This window comes from Bubalus bubalis, chromosome 10 (genome assembly GCF_019923935.1).
Source record: "Bubalus bubalis isolate 160015118507 breed Murrah chromosome 10, NDDB_SH_1, whole genome shotgun sequence".
NCBI lineage: Eukaryota > Metazoa > Chordata > Mammalia > Artiodactyla > Bovidae > Bubalus > Bubalus bubalis.
Genome location: NC_059166.1, coordinates 36481853 through 36498629, shown reverse-complemented (window position 1 = coordinate 36498629; position 16777 = coordinate 36481853). Strand labels below are relative to the sequence as shown.

The following is a 16777-nucleotide window of genomic DNA, read 5'->3' as shown; positions in this document are numbered from 1 at the left end:
ATTTTATGTAGAAGGGAAATCCTGTCATTTGTGAAACAAAGAACTAACCTTTTAACTGAAAACCATATAAGCAGGAAGACAAAATCTCCAGCACTTTAAGGCAAATATGGCGACCAGAGTGGACCTCAGTACTGGCCTCCTCCGTTAGCAGTCTGGGTCCCATCCTTAAGGGACAGGTAAGGGCAGGCAGAGCCATCTAAGCAGCAGGCTTCCTAGATGATTCCAGCCCAGGCCTCGCAAAGAGCTCCACTAGGGTGAGCCCCTGTTTCTTCTCAGCACACTCTTTCCTTTACTTGGGGGTACAGTTTGGAAAGCAGATTAGGTGAAGAAACAGTACAAATATATGACTTACACTGGATCTGTAGGAGATTCAAGAGATCTGCTATATCCCCAAGAGTTCTCATATTTTTTGGAACCAAAAATCTCTCCTTAGCTTTCTCTTTTGAACCTAACCAATTTTGAATCCAGCGCATCCTCTGTGTGGTCTGCGTCACCCTTGGGAGGGGTCCTGTGCTGTCTTACACCATCCCTTCTTAGACTCTTTAAGGCACCTCCTTGTCTCACCAGAAGAAGGAGACTGGTTTGGTGTCCCAGGCTATCTCCCTTTGAGTCTGCACAGCCCTTTTATGGAGGTAACAGTGATACATACCCCTTGGCTTCTCCCAAATGTGAAAGTGCTATAAAGAATGAAAAAATGAAAATTCACCCCCAGTGAGGACTAAGAGGCTTCTTGAAGCCAAGAATTTAAATCAGTGGTGTAGAGACGTATTATATGTGTCTCTACCTCCTACTTTGAGCACTGACACTAACAAAGTAACAGAATCTCTCTCTGAGTCCAAGCAACTACATTTCTGTCCTGAAAGCACCCCTTTCATGGTACACAGAAATGAAAGAAAATTAAATGGAATAATCAACTAGTGTTATTTGTGATTGAAGAAAGGCTCCCTAAATGTAAGTAAAAACTGGTATGAACAGTGTCAGCTCTATTCATATAGGAATTTCTTTCTTAGCAATTTATAGTAATTTTTGAAGTACCAGTCAAAAGAAAAAAGAGCTTTTAAATACATTAGTGATGATAGCCACTGGAAATTGTTTCCATCCCATTTCCTGGAAGCTTAATAAAAAGGTATAATTTATTCTGAAATATATGTTCAGAGTGAAATGATTAGATTCTTCTTATTGTTAGAACATCTAGAACAAAATCTAGTTGGGCTCTTTCAACTATAAGAATATGAGAAGGTTGGTAATTTCCTCTCAAAAATTAAAAGAAAAATGATTTCCTATTTTAAGTGGTACCACAATCACTGAAATTTGAATTGTAAAATTTCATTAAACAACCTGCTTCATGTAAAATCATCTTTTGAGAATGTTCTGCTATTCATAAAGGAGTAAGGTATGAAGGTAAGAATTTGTTAGTTGTATGCTTCCAAAAATAGTGATGTGTTAGCAAGCCATGGGACTGTGAACAGCTCATTGTCAAGATGCTGGTGGAAAGGTGCTTCTCTGGGCTCTCATTAATGAGTATAATGGTGTCTGCATATGGGCATTTAGTGATAGTACTCAATGATGGAAAATAACTTCAAAGAAGAGATGATGACGGCTCTGTGGTTGTTTGGAACTACTTCAAACTTTCTGAGAGATTTAGTCTTGGTTCTTTGTACATTGTTTTTCTTGAAGATCAAAGTATCTGTGTCTTCGGGAGGTGACTGCATTCGAACATACAAGCCAGAAATCAAGAAAGGAAGCTACAATAATATCATTGTCAATGTAAAGACGGCTGTTGCAGACAACCTCCTTTTCTATCTTGGAAGTGCCAAATTTGTAAGTCTAACATTCAACTTTTCTTTGGCCCACTGTGTATGTGTACAGTCAGGTTAATTCTGGTAGTGTGGAAAATGTATAGAATCTAATGACATTGTCCCAAAATTAAATAAGGTAGCCTTTCATATTTGGAAACCTCAGAATCCTACCTCACAAAGTTCTGACATGTCAAGTTAGAAAGCAATTGAAATGAAAACTTTTTACAGTGCTTAGGCATATCTGCTTTCATGTGTAAGTACACCAACATTTATTTTTCAACTATATTTTCAGATCCAACTATTCAAGAAGAAAGATTAACAGGGATAAAGCTTTTTTTAAAAAAAAAAAAACTTTTCTCTAAGAAATTACAATGAACGTTCATGTGAAATGAAATGGAAAATTGTGTACTAATTTCTTATCAGTGAAAACTCTTCTGATTTGTGTTGAATTTATGACTCAAATTGAAATAACAGAAATTGTATCTAGACAAGCTCACCCCAAACTTCTAGTTCCTTTCAGTTGACCCATGTGACTTTATATGCATGGAGACCTTCCGAAATGAATGACTTTTCAACAGAGCACTTACTGCATAAATTAATACTTGGAATTTAGGTGAGAAATTCTGGATCACCTTGGGTGAAAAATCATATCTGGCTCCTCAAAAATATCAGCACCCGTGGTGCAAATGATGAATTCTGAACCCAAATATTTGCTTTTATCTCCAGGATCAGTGTGAGAAAAGGCATTTGTCTCAAGGTTAGACCTAACTGGAAGTGGTTGAATTAACACATTTGCCTCAGCACTGTATCATACATGTTTATGGATATTGCATTATTAAGATACAGTAATAAAGTTATTTATTGTTTAATAAATAATAGTAAACCATATTATTTGGGGATTTTTATTGTGATGCTTCTAATTATTTCACAGATCTGTAAATGGCACCCATTGAAAAGACTCTGCTGGCCTCCTTGTTCATGGTGCCTTGTATCTGATGTCTATTGTTCTGTTTCTGTGCACTAGATTGACTTTCTGGCTATAGAAATGCGTAAAGGCAAAGTAAGCTTCCTCTGGGATGTTGGATCTGGAGTTGGGCGTGTCGAGTACCCAGATTTAACTATTGATGACTCATACTGGTACCGTATTGAGGCATCGAGGTAACTATCTCAATAGAGATTAAGATCATTGACAGAATTTTGAAGTAGTTTCCTAGATTATAAGAAAATTTTTATTTCTGTTTCAAGAGGTTAGTTGTGTAGGTATGTAACAGATATTTTACATTGCATACAGATATTTTATATTGTATACATGTGTAAGTGTCTGTGATGGTATCTTTGTAGAACATGTTAGGAGCTAACAAACTTTCAAGATACTGAACAGAATTTCCAGTCTTTTCCAGTCTTTTCTGGCCCCCTCATTTGATTGTTCCATAGAAACATTCAGGTTAAGTTGTTTTCTGTCATCTGAAGAAGTACTCAGACTTGCCCTCATTCAATACAATCCAGAGCATAAAAGCTGTCTTTTTTATTTTGAGCTGTATGGGCTATTTGTGTACTTGGGAGAGCAATCCCTTGTCTGATGTTTTAACATATATACTCTATGTATAAAATAGGTAATTAATGAGAACCTACTGGACAGCACAGGAAGCTCTACTCAGTGCTTTGTGGTGACCTAAATGGGAAGGAAATCTAAAAAAGAGGGGATATATGTATATGCATAACTGATTAACTTAGCTGTACAGCAGAAACTAACATGACATTGTAAAGCAACAGTGCTCTAATAAAAATTTTTTTATAAAATAAAAAGAGGAGCTACTATTGGTGCCTATCTTTGATGCAAAGTTCCTCTTCTAGTCTACATAGCAGCCTTGGCTTACTGTGTAGTTATCTAAATGCTGGCACGAATATATAATATCAGGTCCACACTATTTAAAATGGAAGGAATAGGAAATTGATTAATTCTATCTTTGATGCTTTAGTTAATTAACTTCTAACAGTGTGCAGATCACTTGTAGAATCCATTCTTGTCCTTGATACTTGCTCTTCATTTCTCATCTTCTTTTTCTAATTTTCAACTGTCTGCTAAATACAAAACAGCTGAGAGGTTTTGTTAAACACCACGGGAAGTTGATCAGACTTAGGTAAAGAGGACTTAAAGATCTGGTGATTGTTGAATCTAGGTTATGGATACATAGAATTTCATTCTTTGTGTGTATATGTTTGATTTTCACAATTAAAAGTTTCTTGAAGAAACTTAAGAAGAAGAAATATCTTTAATTCCTTTTAAGATCTTAAATGAAACTGTGTGTGTGAGAGAGAGAGAGACAAAGAAAGGGAGGAGACAGCAATAGATAAAATGCTTGCATTTGTGATGGTGGGGGGGATTAAGTACTTTACAGGATTTAAGAGTGCTTATGTTTGCAAAGTACAGTTCTTCTATTAGAAGATATGTATTCTGTTAAACAAGAACTCTTTTTGATAAATTCATTCTATTTTTCCATGTATTTCAGTTAATGCTGCATCCTCAAAGATAAGCTTACCAAAATGAGACGGCAGGGAGAGAAAAAAGACAAAGTTTTGTTATAACTGCTCGTCTCATAAAAGAGTTCAGATTTTCATGTTTAACAACACATGGGAACCAAACAGTTTAAAAAAAGAATGAATTACAATAATAATAGCTTCTGAAATTCTGTTAATTGAATCTAAATGTGAAGTTCTTCTATGCAATTCATATGCATGACTCTGAAGCCTGGATGTTACAGTATACACATTAAGATGGTTTGCCAAACAGTAAATGATGCACGATTCCAGGAACAACTACAGCAAATTTGAATCCAAGATATAGTCAGGGATTTTTAGGAGAAATTATGCAGTTTATAATGCAGATGGGTGGCTTATTCAGAGTTCACTTGCTGAATTAAATTAGGCAAAATGCTAAATGAAGTAATATAGCATTATTTAAACAGTCTATGTAGGTAAATAGCACATTGTTTTGTAAAGTAAAAGGGAAAAGACTCTCCATCTAACCAACAGCCATTCCATCGGCTAGTTGCTGCTATGTCATTTCCTATCAATGGACACAGTCAGAATCAGGGTATATTGCTCAGTGGTCCTGGTTGAATTTGATGGTAAACATACAGCAGAGATCAGACTCTGGATTTTGATTTGCAGTTTAATGAATCTGGAATATTTGAAGCTAAATTCCAAAACAAGTCTCTACATTTTATATGTTTTAAATCTGAAGTGATCAGAAATGTGACACAAACTTCATTTTTCTCTATTTTCTTTCATTTCATTCCAACACGTACCCTGGAAGAACTGGGAGAAATGGAACTATTTCTGTGAGAGCTCTGGATGGACCCAAAGCCAGCATTATGCCCAGTACATACCATTCAGCATCACCTCCTGGGTACACTATTCTAGATGTGGATGCAAATGCAATGCTGTTTGTTGGTGGCTTGACTGGGAAATTGAAGGTAATATTTTTCTCCCCATCCGTCTCTGTAGACAATTCCTGGCATGATGACTTTGAGCAAAGACAGGACACAAAACTGCAAAAACTTGACAGCTTTTTACTTAATTTGTTTTTATGAAAACATGGATATATTTTGAGTAAGAATTTTCTTCCTCAAATATCCAATCTGAAAACATAATCTTTTTAAACCTATGTGTATTTACTTACACAGTTATTGTTTTGCCCTAATCTGTGGCATCAATTTTTTGATATTATTTTAGTTACTTCAAGAGCAAAGTGTTTTTTAATGATACCTCATTTTCTGAATCAATTTATGATTTATTGATATGAAGTGCTATAAAGTTCAAACTCACATCTAATTAAAAGATTTATGAATACCTTGGGAAATATCACAGGAGCCATAAGCCTTCAAATCATGATCCGATTTTTAAAGTTTTCAAGTTGCTCTTCTCGTTCTTATCAAGTAATGCACTTAATATTCATAATTGCTTCATGACACGTCCTTGTGCATTGCAAATTGTAAAGTGCCTGCATTTTAGAGAAGCTCGTGTTGATTAGATGGAATTAGGTGCTGGAAAACGACCTGTGGGTGAGACGTAAGAGCACAACCAAATATTATGGGTAATCCTGGGCTTGTCAGAATCATCCTGGGATAAGATTAGTCAGAAAATGTGAAAAGCCAGGGTGACCCCAAATTTATGAGAAGTCAACCTTCATATAGAGTGAGGTTGTTTTGTTTGCTTTTGTGTATGAGATGTGATTCGAAAGTATTGGAATGGATTCCATAACTACACACTAAAATCACCCTCTTTTCTTAGAGCAGCATATAAATGTACATGGTACATAGTAATATACAGTCATACACCCCACTCCAGTACTCTTGCCTAGAAAATCCCATGGATGGAGGAGCCTGGTAGCCTGCAGTCCATGGGATCGCTGAGTCAGACTCGACTGAGCGACTTCATTTTCACTTTTCACTTTCATGCATTGGAGAAGGAAATGGCAACCCACTCCAGTGTTCTTGCCTGGAGAATCCCAGGGACGGGGGAGCCTGGTAGGCTACGGTCACACAGAGTCGGACACGACTGAAGTGACTTAGCATAGCATAGCGTAGCATAGCATCAGAAAGATAAATACAGGGGTAGCACAGAGTTATATTCGCCTGCAATGTAGGAAACACAGGAGATATGCATTCCTTCCCTGGGTTGGAAAGATCCCCTGAAGGAGGAACTGGCAACCCACTCCAGTATTCTTGCCAGGAAAAGCCCACGGATAGAGGAGCCTGGTAGGCTACAGTCCATGGGGTCGCAAGGAGTCAGATACAACTTAGCAACTGAGCATGCGCACACACGCACACGCGCGCGCACACACACACACACACACACACACACACAAAACCAGAAAGAAAAAAAGAAAGAAACTTTGAAATTAAATCCAGGCTGAATTCCCTGCTCTATCACTTGCTAAAATATGACCTTAGGCAAGTCACTTAACCCCTTGGGCTTCAGTTTCCTCAACTAGAAAAGTAAGATAAAAATATCTACACTGCTTGCATACTGTAGGATAATATGTAATAATAAACTCTTATAACATTTATATAATCCTTACTATGTGCTAAGTAATGTTCTAAGTAATTTTACATGAATTAACAATTTTCATAACAACCCCAAAATGTAGATAGAAGCCTCATTTTATACTTAAGAAATCTATATAAGAAATAAATTAAATGATTCACCCAAGATCACATGGCAGTGAGTGGTGGAACTGCAATCTGAACACTTGTTACCAGGCATAAGAATCTCTATTATTAACTACCATCCCTTACTACCACAATGAATAGTGAGATTATATGCATAAAATTTATAACAAATGCCTAGGATATGGTGCTATGTGCTGTCACTTCAGTAATATCTGACTCTTTGCAACCCTATGGGCTGTAGCCTACCAGACTCCTCTGTCCATGCGATTCTCCAAGCAAGAATACTGGAGTGGGTTGCCATGCCCTCCTCCAGAGGATCTTCTCAACCCAGGGATCAAGCCCTGGTGTCCCACATTGTAGGAGGATTCTTTACCATCTGGTAGTCACACCTTAAATTGCACCTTAAATAATTCTTATTATTCAGATGTCACTAGGCATAAAGAAACTGATTTATGCCAGTATGAGGGGCAAAAAGTAAAGGCAAATGCAATCTATAGAAAATCTTAGTCATTTTGACCAAGAGTTTCAAGGTTCCTGCCATACCATTACATGAACCAAAAACTGAAACAAGTAACTATATCGACATGTTAATGAAAATTCACAGGAGCAGGAAATATCCCAGGTGTAATTTTTATAATACAAGAGGAAAAACAAAAAGCAAGTAGAAGTCACAAGTAGGATAATCAGCCTTTGGAAAATTAAGGGAATATTCCACAGATAATCCCAAGGACTGTCCTTGACTTGTAAATGTCAGTGTCTGACCAACATTTCTTCTCCATGGCAATGCCCCACTTGATCATAGCAGTAGCAAGATGTACATGTTCATGACTTTAACCTAAATTATAACTACAAATGTTTAACTGCTCTATGACTATCTTCTTATATTTGTTCTAAAACCCAAACATGTCAATTCACTTTTTCCTTTCAGGTTACTCAGATAAATATGGATTCACTTTGGCAGAGTATTGTAGAATTGTAACATTATCAATGCCAAAATGAACAGTTATTTAAATTACAGCAAATTTCTCTAGAGAAAATTGGACCATTCTCCTCCTTCTTGACTGTTATATACCAAGAATTGACATAGACACACTGCTGTATTTAAAACAGATAACCAACAAGGACCTACTGTGTAGCACAGGGAACTCAGCTGAATATTCTGCAATTACCTAAATGGGATAAGAATTTGAAAAGGGAGAGATGTATATATATAACTGAATCACCTTGTTGTACATCTGAAACTAACACAACATGGTTAATCAACTATAGTGTATGTGCTCAGTCATGTCTGACTCTTTGTGATCCATGGACTGTAGTCTGCCAGGCTCCTCTCTCCATGAAATTCTCCAGGCGATAATACTGGGGTGGGTTGCCATTCCCTTCTCCAGAGGATGTTCCCAACCCAGGAATCGAACCCACATCTCTTGCTTTTCCTGCTTTGGCAGACGGGTATGCTCCAATATAAAATAAAAATTTAAAAAAGACCTTTCCCTGTAAGAATGACACTAAGGTTGTCATTCAACAACTGTTTATTCTGCCCTTATTAGATGTCAGGCTCTGTGCTGTGTATGCCCCCAAGCAACAACCACAGGGTCCCTTCTCTGACAAATTGACTCTGTCCCTTCATTCTCCTGCACTGGAAACCTACTTGAATGTAAAAGGAAATGAAAAACTGGGGACAGCAGTATCACAGGTAATCTATATGCAAGCATTTGTTTCCCTTTGTCAGTATCTACCATTTCTCATATGGAGAAGGAAGTGGCAACCCACTCTAGCATGCTTGCCTAAGATATCCCATGGACGAAAGAGTCAGACACAAGTTAGCAACTCAGCAACAACAACCCTTTCTCGTAATCTCTGGAAAGAAATCATCTTAGTGGTGTAGGAGCACTAGCATTTATTAAACACCATCTCTGTGCCAGGCATTGACTGTGGAACCATAAATTAATTCTCTTATATAATTGTCCTAATAATGTTGCAGACCAAGAAGAAAACAGAATCTCAAAGAGAATAAGCAGTTCATTTAAAGTCAGAAGCATGGAGAGTTTATTTACTAATGGTGATAAACTGGTATAGCACAGAATAACCAGTTTCTGAGGATATATTATTATATGGTTAAAAAATGAATATGTACACAACCAAGATTTTTACAAAGAGTGGATAATAACTACTCAAGATTCTTCTGCTCAGATAACAACTCTTATGAATACTGTAGGACTTTCCTGGTACTTCAGTGGTAAAGAACCCACCTGCCAACGCAGGAGATGCAAATTCAATCCCTGGGTTGGGAACCTCCCCTGGAGAAGAAAATGGCAACCCACTCCAGTATTCTTGCCTGGGAAATCTCATAGAGAAGCTTGGTAGGCTACAGTCCATGGGACCTCAAAGAGTTGCATGCAACTAAATGACTAAACCCCAGGTTCAATCCTTGGGTCGGAAAGGTCCCCTGGAGAAGGGAATGGCAACCCACTCCAGTATTCTTGCCTGGAGCATCCCATGAACAGAGGGGCCTGGCAGGCTACAGTCCATGGGGTCACAAAGGGTCGGACAGGACTGAGCAACTAACACTTACTTACTTAAGCAACTAAACAAAACCAGCATGGATTCTCTAAGGGTTTTTTTGTGAAATTCTAACAAATATGTTTCTCTCTGCAGAAGGCTGATGCTGTACGTGTTATCACATTCACTGGCTGTATGGGAGAAGCATACTTTGACAGCAAACCTATAGGATTGTGGAATTTCCGAGAAATAGAAGGTGACTGCAAAGGATGTACCGTCAGGTTAGTTAAGAGGAGGGCTCTCCTAACGTCTGTCTGGCCTGTGCATCACAAAAGCTTTAATTTTATTGTGCAGTGTTTCATTATCATGTGGATGATAAGCAAGAAGTTTGAAGTGATTGTGTTCAAAGGTAGATTTACTAGGAAGCGAAGTAACCTCAAGTCCTCCCCCAGTTTGCGTAGGCACTTTCCAAGGCCTTGGGAACTACCCTAGTACTTTGACATGGTCATAGTTTTTGTAAATTTGCAAAGGTGAGATATTTCAGGGCTTCCCAGGTGGCTCAGTGGTAAAGAATCCACCTGCCAAGCATGAGATGAGGATTTGATCCCTGGGTTGGGAATATTACCTGGAAAAGGGAATGGCAACCCATACCATTATTCTTGTCTGGGAAATCCCATGTACAGGGGAGCCTGGCAGGCTACAGTCCATGAAGTCACAAAGAGTTGGATGTGACTTAGTGACTAAATAACAATAGCAAGGTATTTTAGCCTCAGTCAGTTAAGACTACTGTCTCTTTCCACTCCAACTTACCTTTGTGTTCAGGAAGTGTTGGGTCTTTGTGGTTCTTTTATAGTCATATTTCAGTTTTACTTAAAGAAAGCTCTCCCTAACTGATTAAACTGCAGGCCCCTCAGAGCCTGGATTCACTTTGTTTATGTTTACAAGAAAATATAGAACCATACTGCAGGTTTTATCTCCTCCAGGATTTATGAAATGACACATAGCATCCTGTAAGTGTTTCAGGTGGAAACCCATCGGACTTGAAGATTTTAAGTGGGAAAGGAAAAACAGAGGTCAAGATAGGCCAGGAGAAATTTTCATAATAACCATCATTAATTATAAGATAGAGGTTAGAATGTTGAAATTCAAAAATATTTATCAAGCATATAAAGCATATATAAATATTCTTATATAAACCTGAATAGAGTACGTAAAAAATTAAGTAGAAGTAGAGGATTTCTTTCCATGGACGGAGGAGCCTGGTAGACTGCAGTCCATGGGGTCCCTAAGAGTCAGACACGACTAAGTGACTCCACTTTCACTTTTCACTTTCATGCATTGGAGAAGGAAATGGCAACCCACTCCAGTGTTCTTGCCTGGGGAATCCCAGGGACGGGGGAGCCTCGTGGGCTGCCGTCTGTGGGGTCGCACAGAGTCGGATATGACTGAAACAACTTAGCAGCAGCAGCAGCAGCAGCAGAGGATTTCTCTGTATAAAAACTTAAAGGCCACTGATCAACTGAGACTACAATTTAAATTATATTTAGTTAAAGCTATAAAATGTAAATTAAAACCTGGAAGCTTAATCAACACACATAGTAACTCTAAAATAATTAGGTGCTAAGGAGTTTATATTTTTTATTTCTAATATAAAGAGAACATGTACATTGCTAGAACCTAAATTCTCCATTAATGTAGCACAGAGTACTTCATGTCTCTAGAGTTTTATAGAAGAAAGTAGCCTCAAAATATTCTCTCCCCAAAAGTTTTAACTTTCATCTATTTTCTTTTTTTTTTTTTTTTTGTCATCATGAACTTTTCAACTTGGCATTGAAGACAATTTGAAAGTCTGATCCATTCATGGTTTATAGTGGTTTTGTTCATAATCTTTGATAAAATCTAATATAGAATGTTGTCTGTAAAATTATTTCAAAACAAGGACAATGAAGTTTACATTATCATTCCGCTACTCACAAATCAACACCAACTTTTCCCTAAACATTTCTTCGGTAAATTTATAAGTAGAATTTTCAAAAGTGTATTGTCAACCAAACATCTAAAGCATTTAAATGTCCTTTCAGCCATGCATATTATGTAAGACTATAGCATTGCTAATTAGCAATTCTGCAAAGATCTCAGGCCTTCATGTCCTCCTTTCCCAATTTTAAACCAGTCTTGTTCCATGTTCAGTTCTAACTATAGCTTCTTGATCTGCATACAGGTTTCTCAAGAGGTAGATAAAGTGGTCTGTATTCCTATCTCTTTAAGAATTTTCTACAGTTTATTGTAATCCACACAGTCAAAGGCTTTGGTGTAGTCAATAAAGCAGAATGAGATGTTCTTCTGGAATTCTCTTGCTTTTTCTATGATCCAACAGATTTGATCTCTGGTTCATCTGCCCTTTCTAAATCTAGCTTGAACATCTGGAAGTTCTCAGTTCAAGTACTGTTGAAGCCTAGCTTGAAAGGTTTTGAGAATTACCTTGCTAGCATGTGAAATCAGTGCAGCTGTGTGATAGTTTGAACATTCTCTGGTGCTGCCTTTTTTGGGGTTGGAAGGAAAACTGACCTTTTCCAATCCTATGGCCACTGCTGAGTTTTCCAATTTGCTGACGTACTGAGTGCAGCACTTTAACAGCATCATTTTTAGGATTTAAGTGGCTCAGCTGGAATTACATCACCTCTAGTAGCTTTGTTCATAGTAATTCTTCCCATGGCCCACTTGACTTCACACTTCAGGATGTCTGGTTCTAGGTGAGTGATCACACCATCATGGTTATCTGATTCATGAAGATCTTTTCTGTATGGTTCTTCTGTGTATTCTAGCCACCTCTTCTTAATATCTTATGCTTCTGTTAATTCCACACCATTTCTGTCCTTTATTGTGCCCATCTTTGTATGAAATGCTCCCTTGGTATGTCTTGAAGAGATCTTATCTTTACCATTCTATTGTTTTCCTCTGTTTCCTTGCATTGCTCATTGAGGAAGGCTTTCTTATCTCTCTTTGCTATTCTTGGAACTCTGAATTCAAATGAGTATATCTTTCCTTTTCTCCTTTGCCTATAGCTTCTCTTCTTTTCTCAGCTGTTTGTAAGGCCTCCTCAGACCACAATTTAGCCTTTTTGCATTTCTTTTTCTTGGGGATGGTCTTGATCCCTGCTTGCCATACAGTGTTACAAACCTCTGTCCATTCTGTCTACCAAATCTAATCCCTTGAATCTATTGTCAATTCCACTGTATAATCATAAGGAATTTGACTTAGGTCATACATGAATAACTTAAGGGTTTTCCCTACTTTCTTCAGTTTAAGCCTGAATTTTGTCATAAGGAGCTGATGATCTGCGCCACAGTCAGCTCCAGGCCTTTTTACTGACTGTATAAAGCTTCTCCATCTTTGGCTGCAAAAAATATAATCAGTCTGATTTTGGTATTGACTATTGGGGATGTCCATGTAGAGAGTCGTCTCTTGGGTTGTTGGAAGAGGGTATTTGCTATGACCAGTGTGTTCTTTTGGCAAAACTGTTAGCCTTTGCCCTGTGTCATTTTGTAACCCAAGGCCAAACATTCCTGTTACTCCAGGTATTTCTTGACTTCATACTTTTGCATTTCAATCCCCTATGATGAATAGGACATTTTTTTCTTTTTTCTTTTTTTTTTTTGGTGTTAGTTCTAGAAGGTCTTATAGGTCTTCATAGAACCACCCAGCTTCAACTTCTTTGACATTAGTGGTTGGGGCTTAGACTTGGATTACTGTGATGTTGAATGGTTTTCCTTGGAAATGAACTGAGATCATTCTCTCCTACTTGATATTGTACCTGAGTACTGTATTTCCAACTCTTTTGTTGACTATGAGGGCTACTCCATTACTTCTAAGGGATTCTTGCCAACAGTAGTAATGTGAAGTAAATTCTCCCATTCCTGTCCATTTTAGTTCACTGATACCTAAAATGCCAGTGTTCACTCTTGCCATCTCCTGTTTGACCGCTTCCAACTTACCTTGATTCATGGACCTAACATTCCAGGTTCCTATGCAATATTGTTCTTAAAACATTGGACCCTACTTTCACCACCAGATACATCCACAAACTGGACATTATTTCTGCTTTGGCTCAGCCTCTTCATTCATCCTAAAGCTATTTCTCTGCTCTTCCCCAGTAGCATATTGGATACCTACCAACCCGGGAGGCTCATCTTCCAGTTTCATATCTCTTTGCCTTTTCATACTGTTCATGGAGTTCTCAAGGCAAAAATCCTGAAGTGATTCGCCATTCCTGTCTCCAGTAGACCATGTTTTTCAGAACTCTCCACCATGACCTGTCCATTTTGGGTGGCCCTGCACAGCATGGCTCTAGCTTCACTGAGTTGTACAAGGCTGTGATCCATGTGATAATTTGGTTAGCTTTCTGTGGTTGTGGTTTTCTTTCTGGAGGCTGTGAGATTATCATTTATTAATTATAAAAGAATAGTCACTCTTCCTAGTAAATATATTGAAAATGAATAGGAAAACTCTAGTATAATGTTAGCTGTTGAAATTTTATGGACTATGATTGGAAAGATTCATTTTTCCCCAACCTCAAAGTCACCAATTTGAAGCCAGGTTTACCTGGTTTTTGGTTAATGAATTAAACAAAATAGCCTGATCTACAACTGTATGTTTTGCTGCTCTTATACAAAACTCCTGCTTGCAGATTTGCCTGTTGCTTGAACAGAAGAATCTGTTACAGGGTTGAAGTGAGAATAGGCTTTAGAAATCATTCACTGATCTAAACCTCAGAGTGGAGACACTGAGAAATGAGGTGTTACATGACTTCTGAGATTCCGCATCAGACTCCAGATTACCTGCCATCTACTCTGCTGTTTTTTCCATTATGTGTTGAGGAAATTAATATATTAAGTCCATAATAACATCATTATACAAATGTGACATTTTTTTATTCCAGTGCTTATTCTGACATTATGTAGTGAAATTTTATGTTTTTTTCTTTTCGAGTTGTAACAATGCTTTGGGCCAAAGCATTTGGGAAACTGTCAGTGGTGATCTCCACACCCTTTCTGGAGTTTTTGTTAATAGCATGGTGGTACATAATGCAAAATCCAAGTATTTGAGACCCTCACGGACCTTCTACTTAGTAGAGTCTACATTACATTTTCTTATCTCTAACATCATGATATTCCAGATTCTAATGGATTTTTAATAATGATGAAAGAAGACCAAGCTCATCATTTATTCACTAAATTTATTCACTAAATTATATTGTTAATAAGCTGATTTAGTCCCGCAAACCTTTCAGTTAACACTTTTCATGAATATTGAAAAAGCATCTTTTAAGCTTTAAGCTACAGTATACAAAAATATATCAATCTGATTTTATACCTATTTAGATATAACTTACGATTACATGATTGTGACGAATACAGAGAAGACTCTTCCCTTCCTTTTGTCTTCAGAGTTTTATATTTCTCTCTTTTCCAGAAACAGAGAGGAAGCCAACTTGTCTAAAATGCAAAACAGTTATTCTTCCACAAGCCCATTAATGTTGTACACTATTATTTTTCTCATTATCCAAGATTTCATACAAATAATAGTCTCAGTTATTGTTATTTTACATTACTGTATTTCTCAATAGCTCTTCTCTACTCTTAAGTTAATACAACAGTCCAGTTTCACAGATTCAAATATAAACCAAAATGCAGATATTTAAGGTTTAAAAATATCTCCACAGTCAAGACTTATGCTGTTAACATCAGTTAGGTAAGATAGATAGATGATAACTTTTCTTTTGAAAAAGAAATATTTTTAAACGTTATATTTACAAGATGTATCTTAATATTCATTAATTATTCAACCAGTATTGATTGAACATGTATTCTCTGTGAGGCAATTTGCTTTACTAATATCCCCCTCATTCCACAAATATTTACCAGCTTCTACTATGAGCCAAGCATTGCGCTGGATGCTGAGCTTGTGCCTGAAATGGAGCCTGACCCATAAGCTCTACTCGGCTTCATAGAGCTTACATACTGGGGAAGACAGATCAACAAATACACACAGTTAGAGAAGCCCTTCATTGTCTGAATCTAATATGTCCCAGAAAATCCAACTGAATAGCCAGAGTTCAGAGAATAGGAGTCTATTTTCCATCATGGCTTTTCCTCTTACAACTTTTAAGTTAGCACCTTTCGACCACCTTCACCCTTTTCATCCAACCCCTACTCCCTGTTACGTTATGCATTTGGTAAATGTAACAATGCATTCTCAGCATGTTCCAAAATCCCACTAGTTCACACCACTAAGATACACTTAAACACCCACACAACTATCCATTAGGCTCCTCAGCAAAAGGATTTAAAACATCATTGACCTAGTTATTGAACACCTAATGAAGTCCAGGTGAGAGATGGTGGTTACCTGGCCTGATGGTGGCCCTGGAGAGAAGGGGAAGGATGGAAGATGTATCTGGGATTGTTCCTGCCCTACAACAGCCTAGTTCCTGGTGGCTCAGATGGTAAAGTGTCTGCCTGCAATGCGGGAGACCCGGGTTCAATCCCTGGGTTGGGAAGATCTCCTGGAGAAGGAAATGGCAACCCACTCCAGTATTCTTGCCTGGATAATCCCACGGACGGAGGAGCATGGTAGGCTACAGCCCATGGGGTCGCAAAAAGTCGGACATGACTGAGCAAGCTTCACTTCACAACAGCCTACAACCCAGACTCACAAGATAGAGTGTGATGTATTGAAAATGGATGGATCATGTAGACATCGTCTGATTCATGTGAAATGTCTCTCTTCAGTCCACAGGTGGAAGATAGTGAGGGGACCATTCAGTTTGATGGAGAAGGCTATGCGTTGGTCAGTCGCCCCATTCGTTGGTACCCCAACATCTCCACTGTCATGTTCAAGTTCAGGACATTTTCTTCAAGTGCTCTCCTGATGTACCTTGCCACACGAGACCTGGTAAAGATTTGCACGGTTGATCTTTCACAATTGAAGATATTGTTTGCTTCTTTTTTTGTGGGGTTCCAATGCAGTTATCAGTTATTGTTCAGAGGAGTCTGGGATGAGTGTGCATACCCAAGAGTGGTGCATAGTATTTATGTATTTCCATCAATAACTTTAATTACATATATAATTTAATTATCATTTATTTTCAGAATAACTGCCTTATAATTCTTTAAAAGAAACACCCAGTAAAGATTCCTTCTATATAGAAACATGCAGCAGAAAAACACACTTCCTTAGCCTTCTTCTAAAGACCTTAGTGAAAAGGTGGTTCTAAACATCCTTATTATTTTTTCCAGGTCAGTG

At 37.8% G+C, this 16777-nt stretch overlaps 1 protein-coding gene across 3 annotated transcripts in view; it reads left to right on the top strand.

Annotated features, from left to right (window-relative positions):
• LAMA2 (laminin subunit alpha 2) overlaps positions 1 to 16777 on the top strand; it is a 708999-nt gene that overhangs the window by 627852 nt on the left and 64370 nt on the right. For all 3 annotated transcript variants that reach the window (XM_025294565.3, XM_025294564.3, XM_044924246.2), the window contains 5 exons: positions 1678 to 1821; positions 2824 to 2957; positions 5116 to 5275; positions 9629 to 9753; positions 16264 to 16426. In XM_025294565.3, coding sequence (XP_025150350.3) covers positions 1678 to 1821; positions 2824 to 2957; positions 5116 to 5275; positions 9629 to 9753; positions 16264 to 16426 — 726 coding nt within the window. The remainder of the gene's footprint in view (positions 1 to 1677; positions 1822 to 2823; positions 2958 to 5115; positions 5276 to 9628; positions 9754 to 16263; positions 16427 to 16777) is intronic.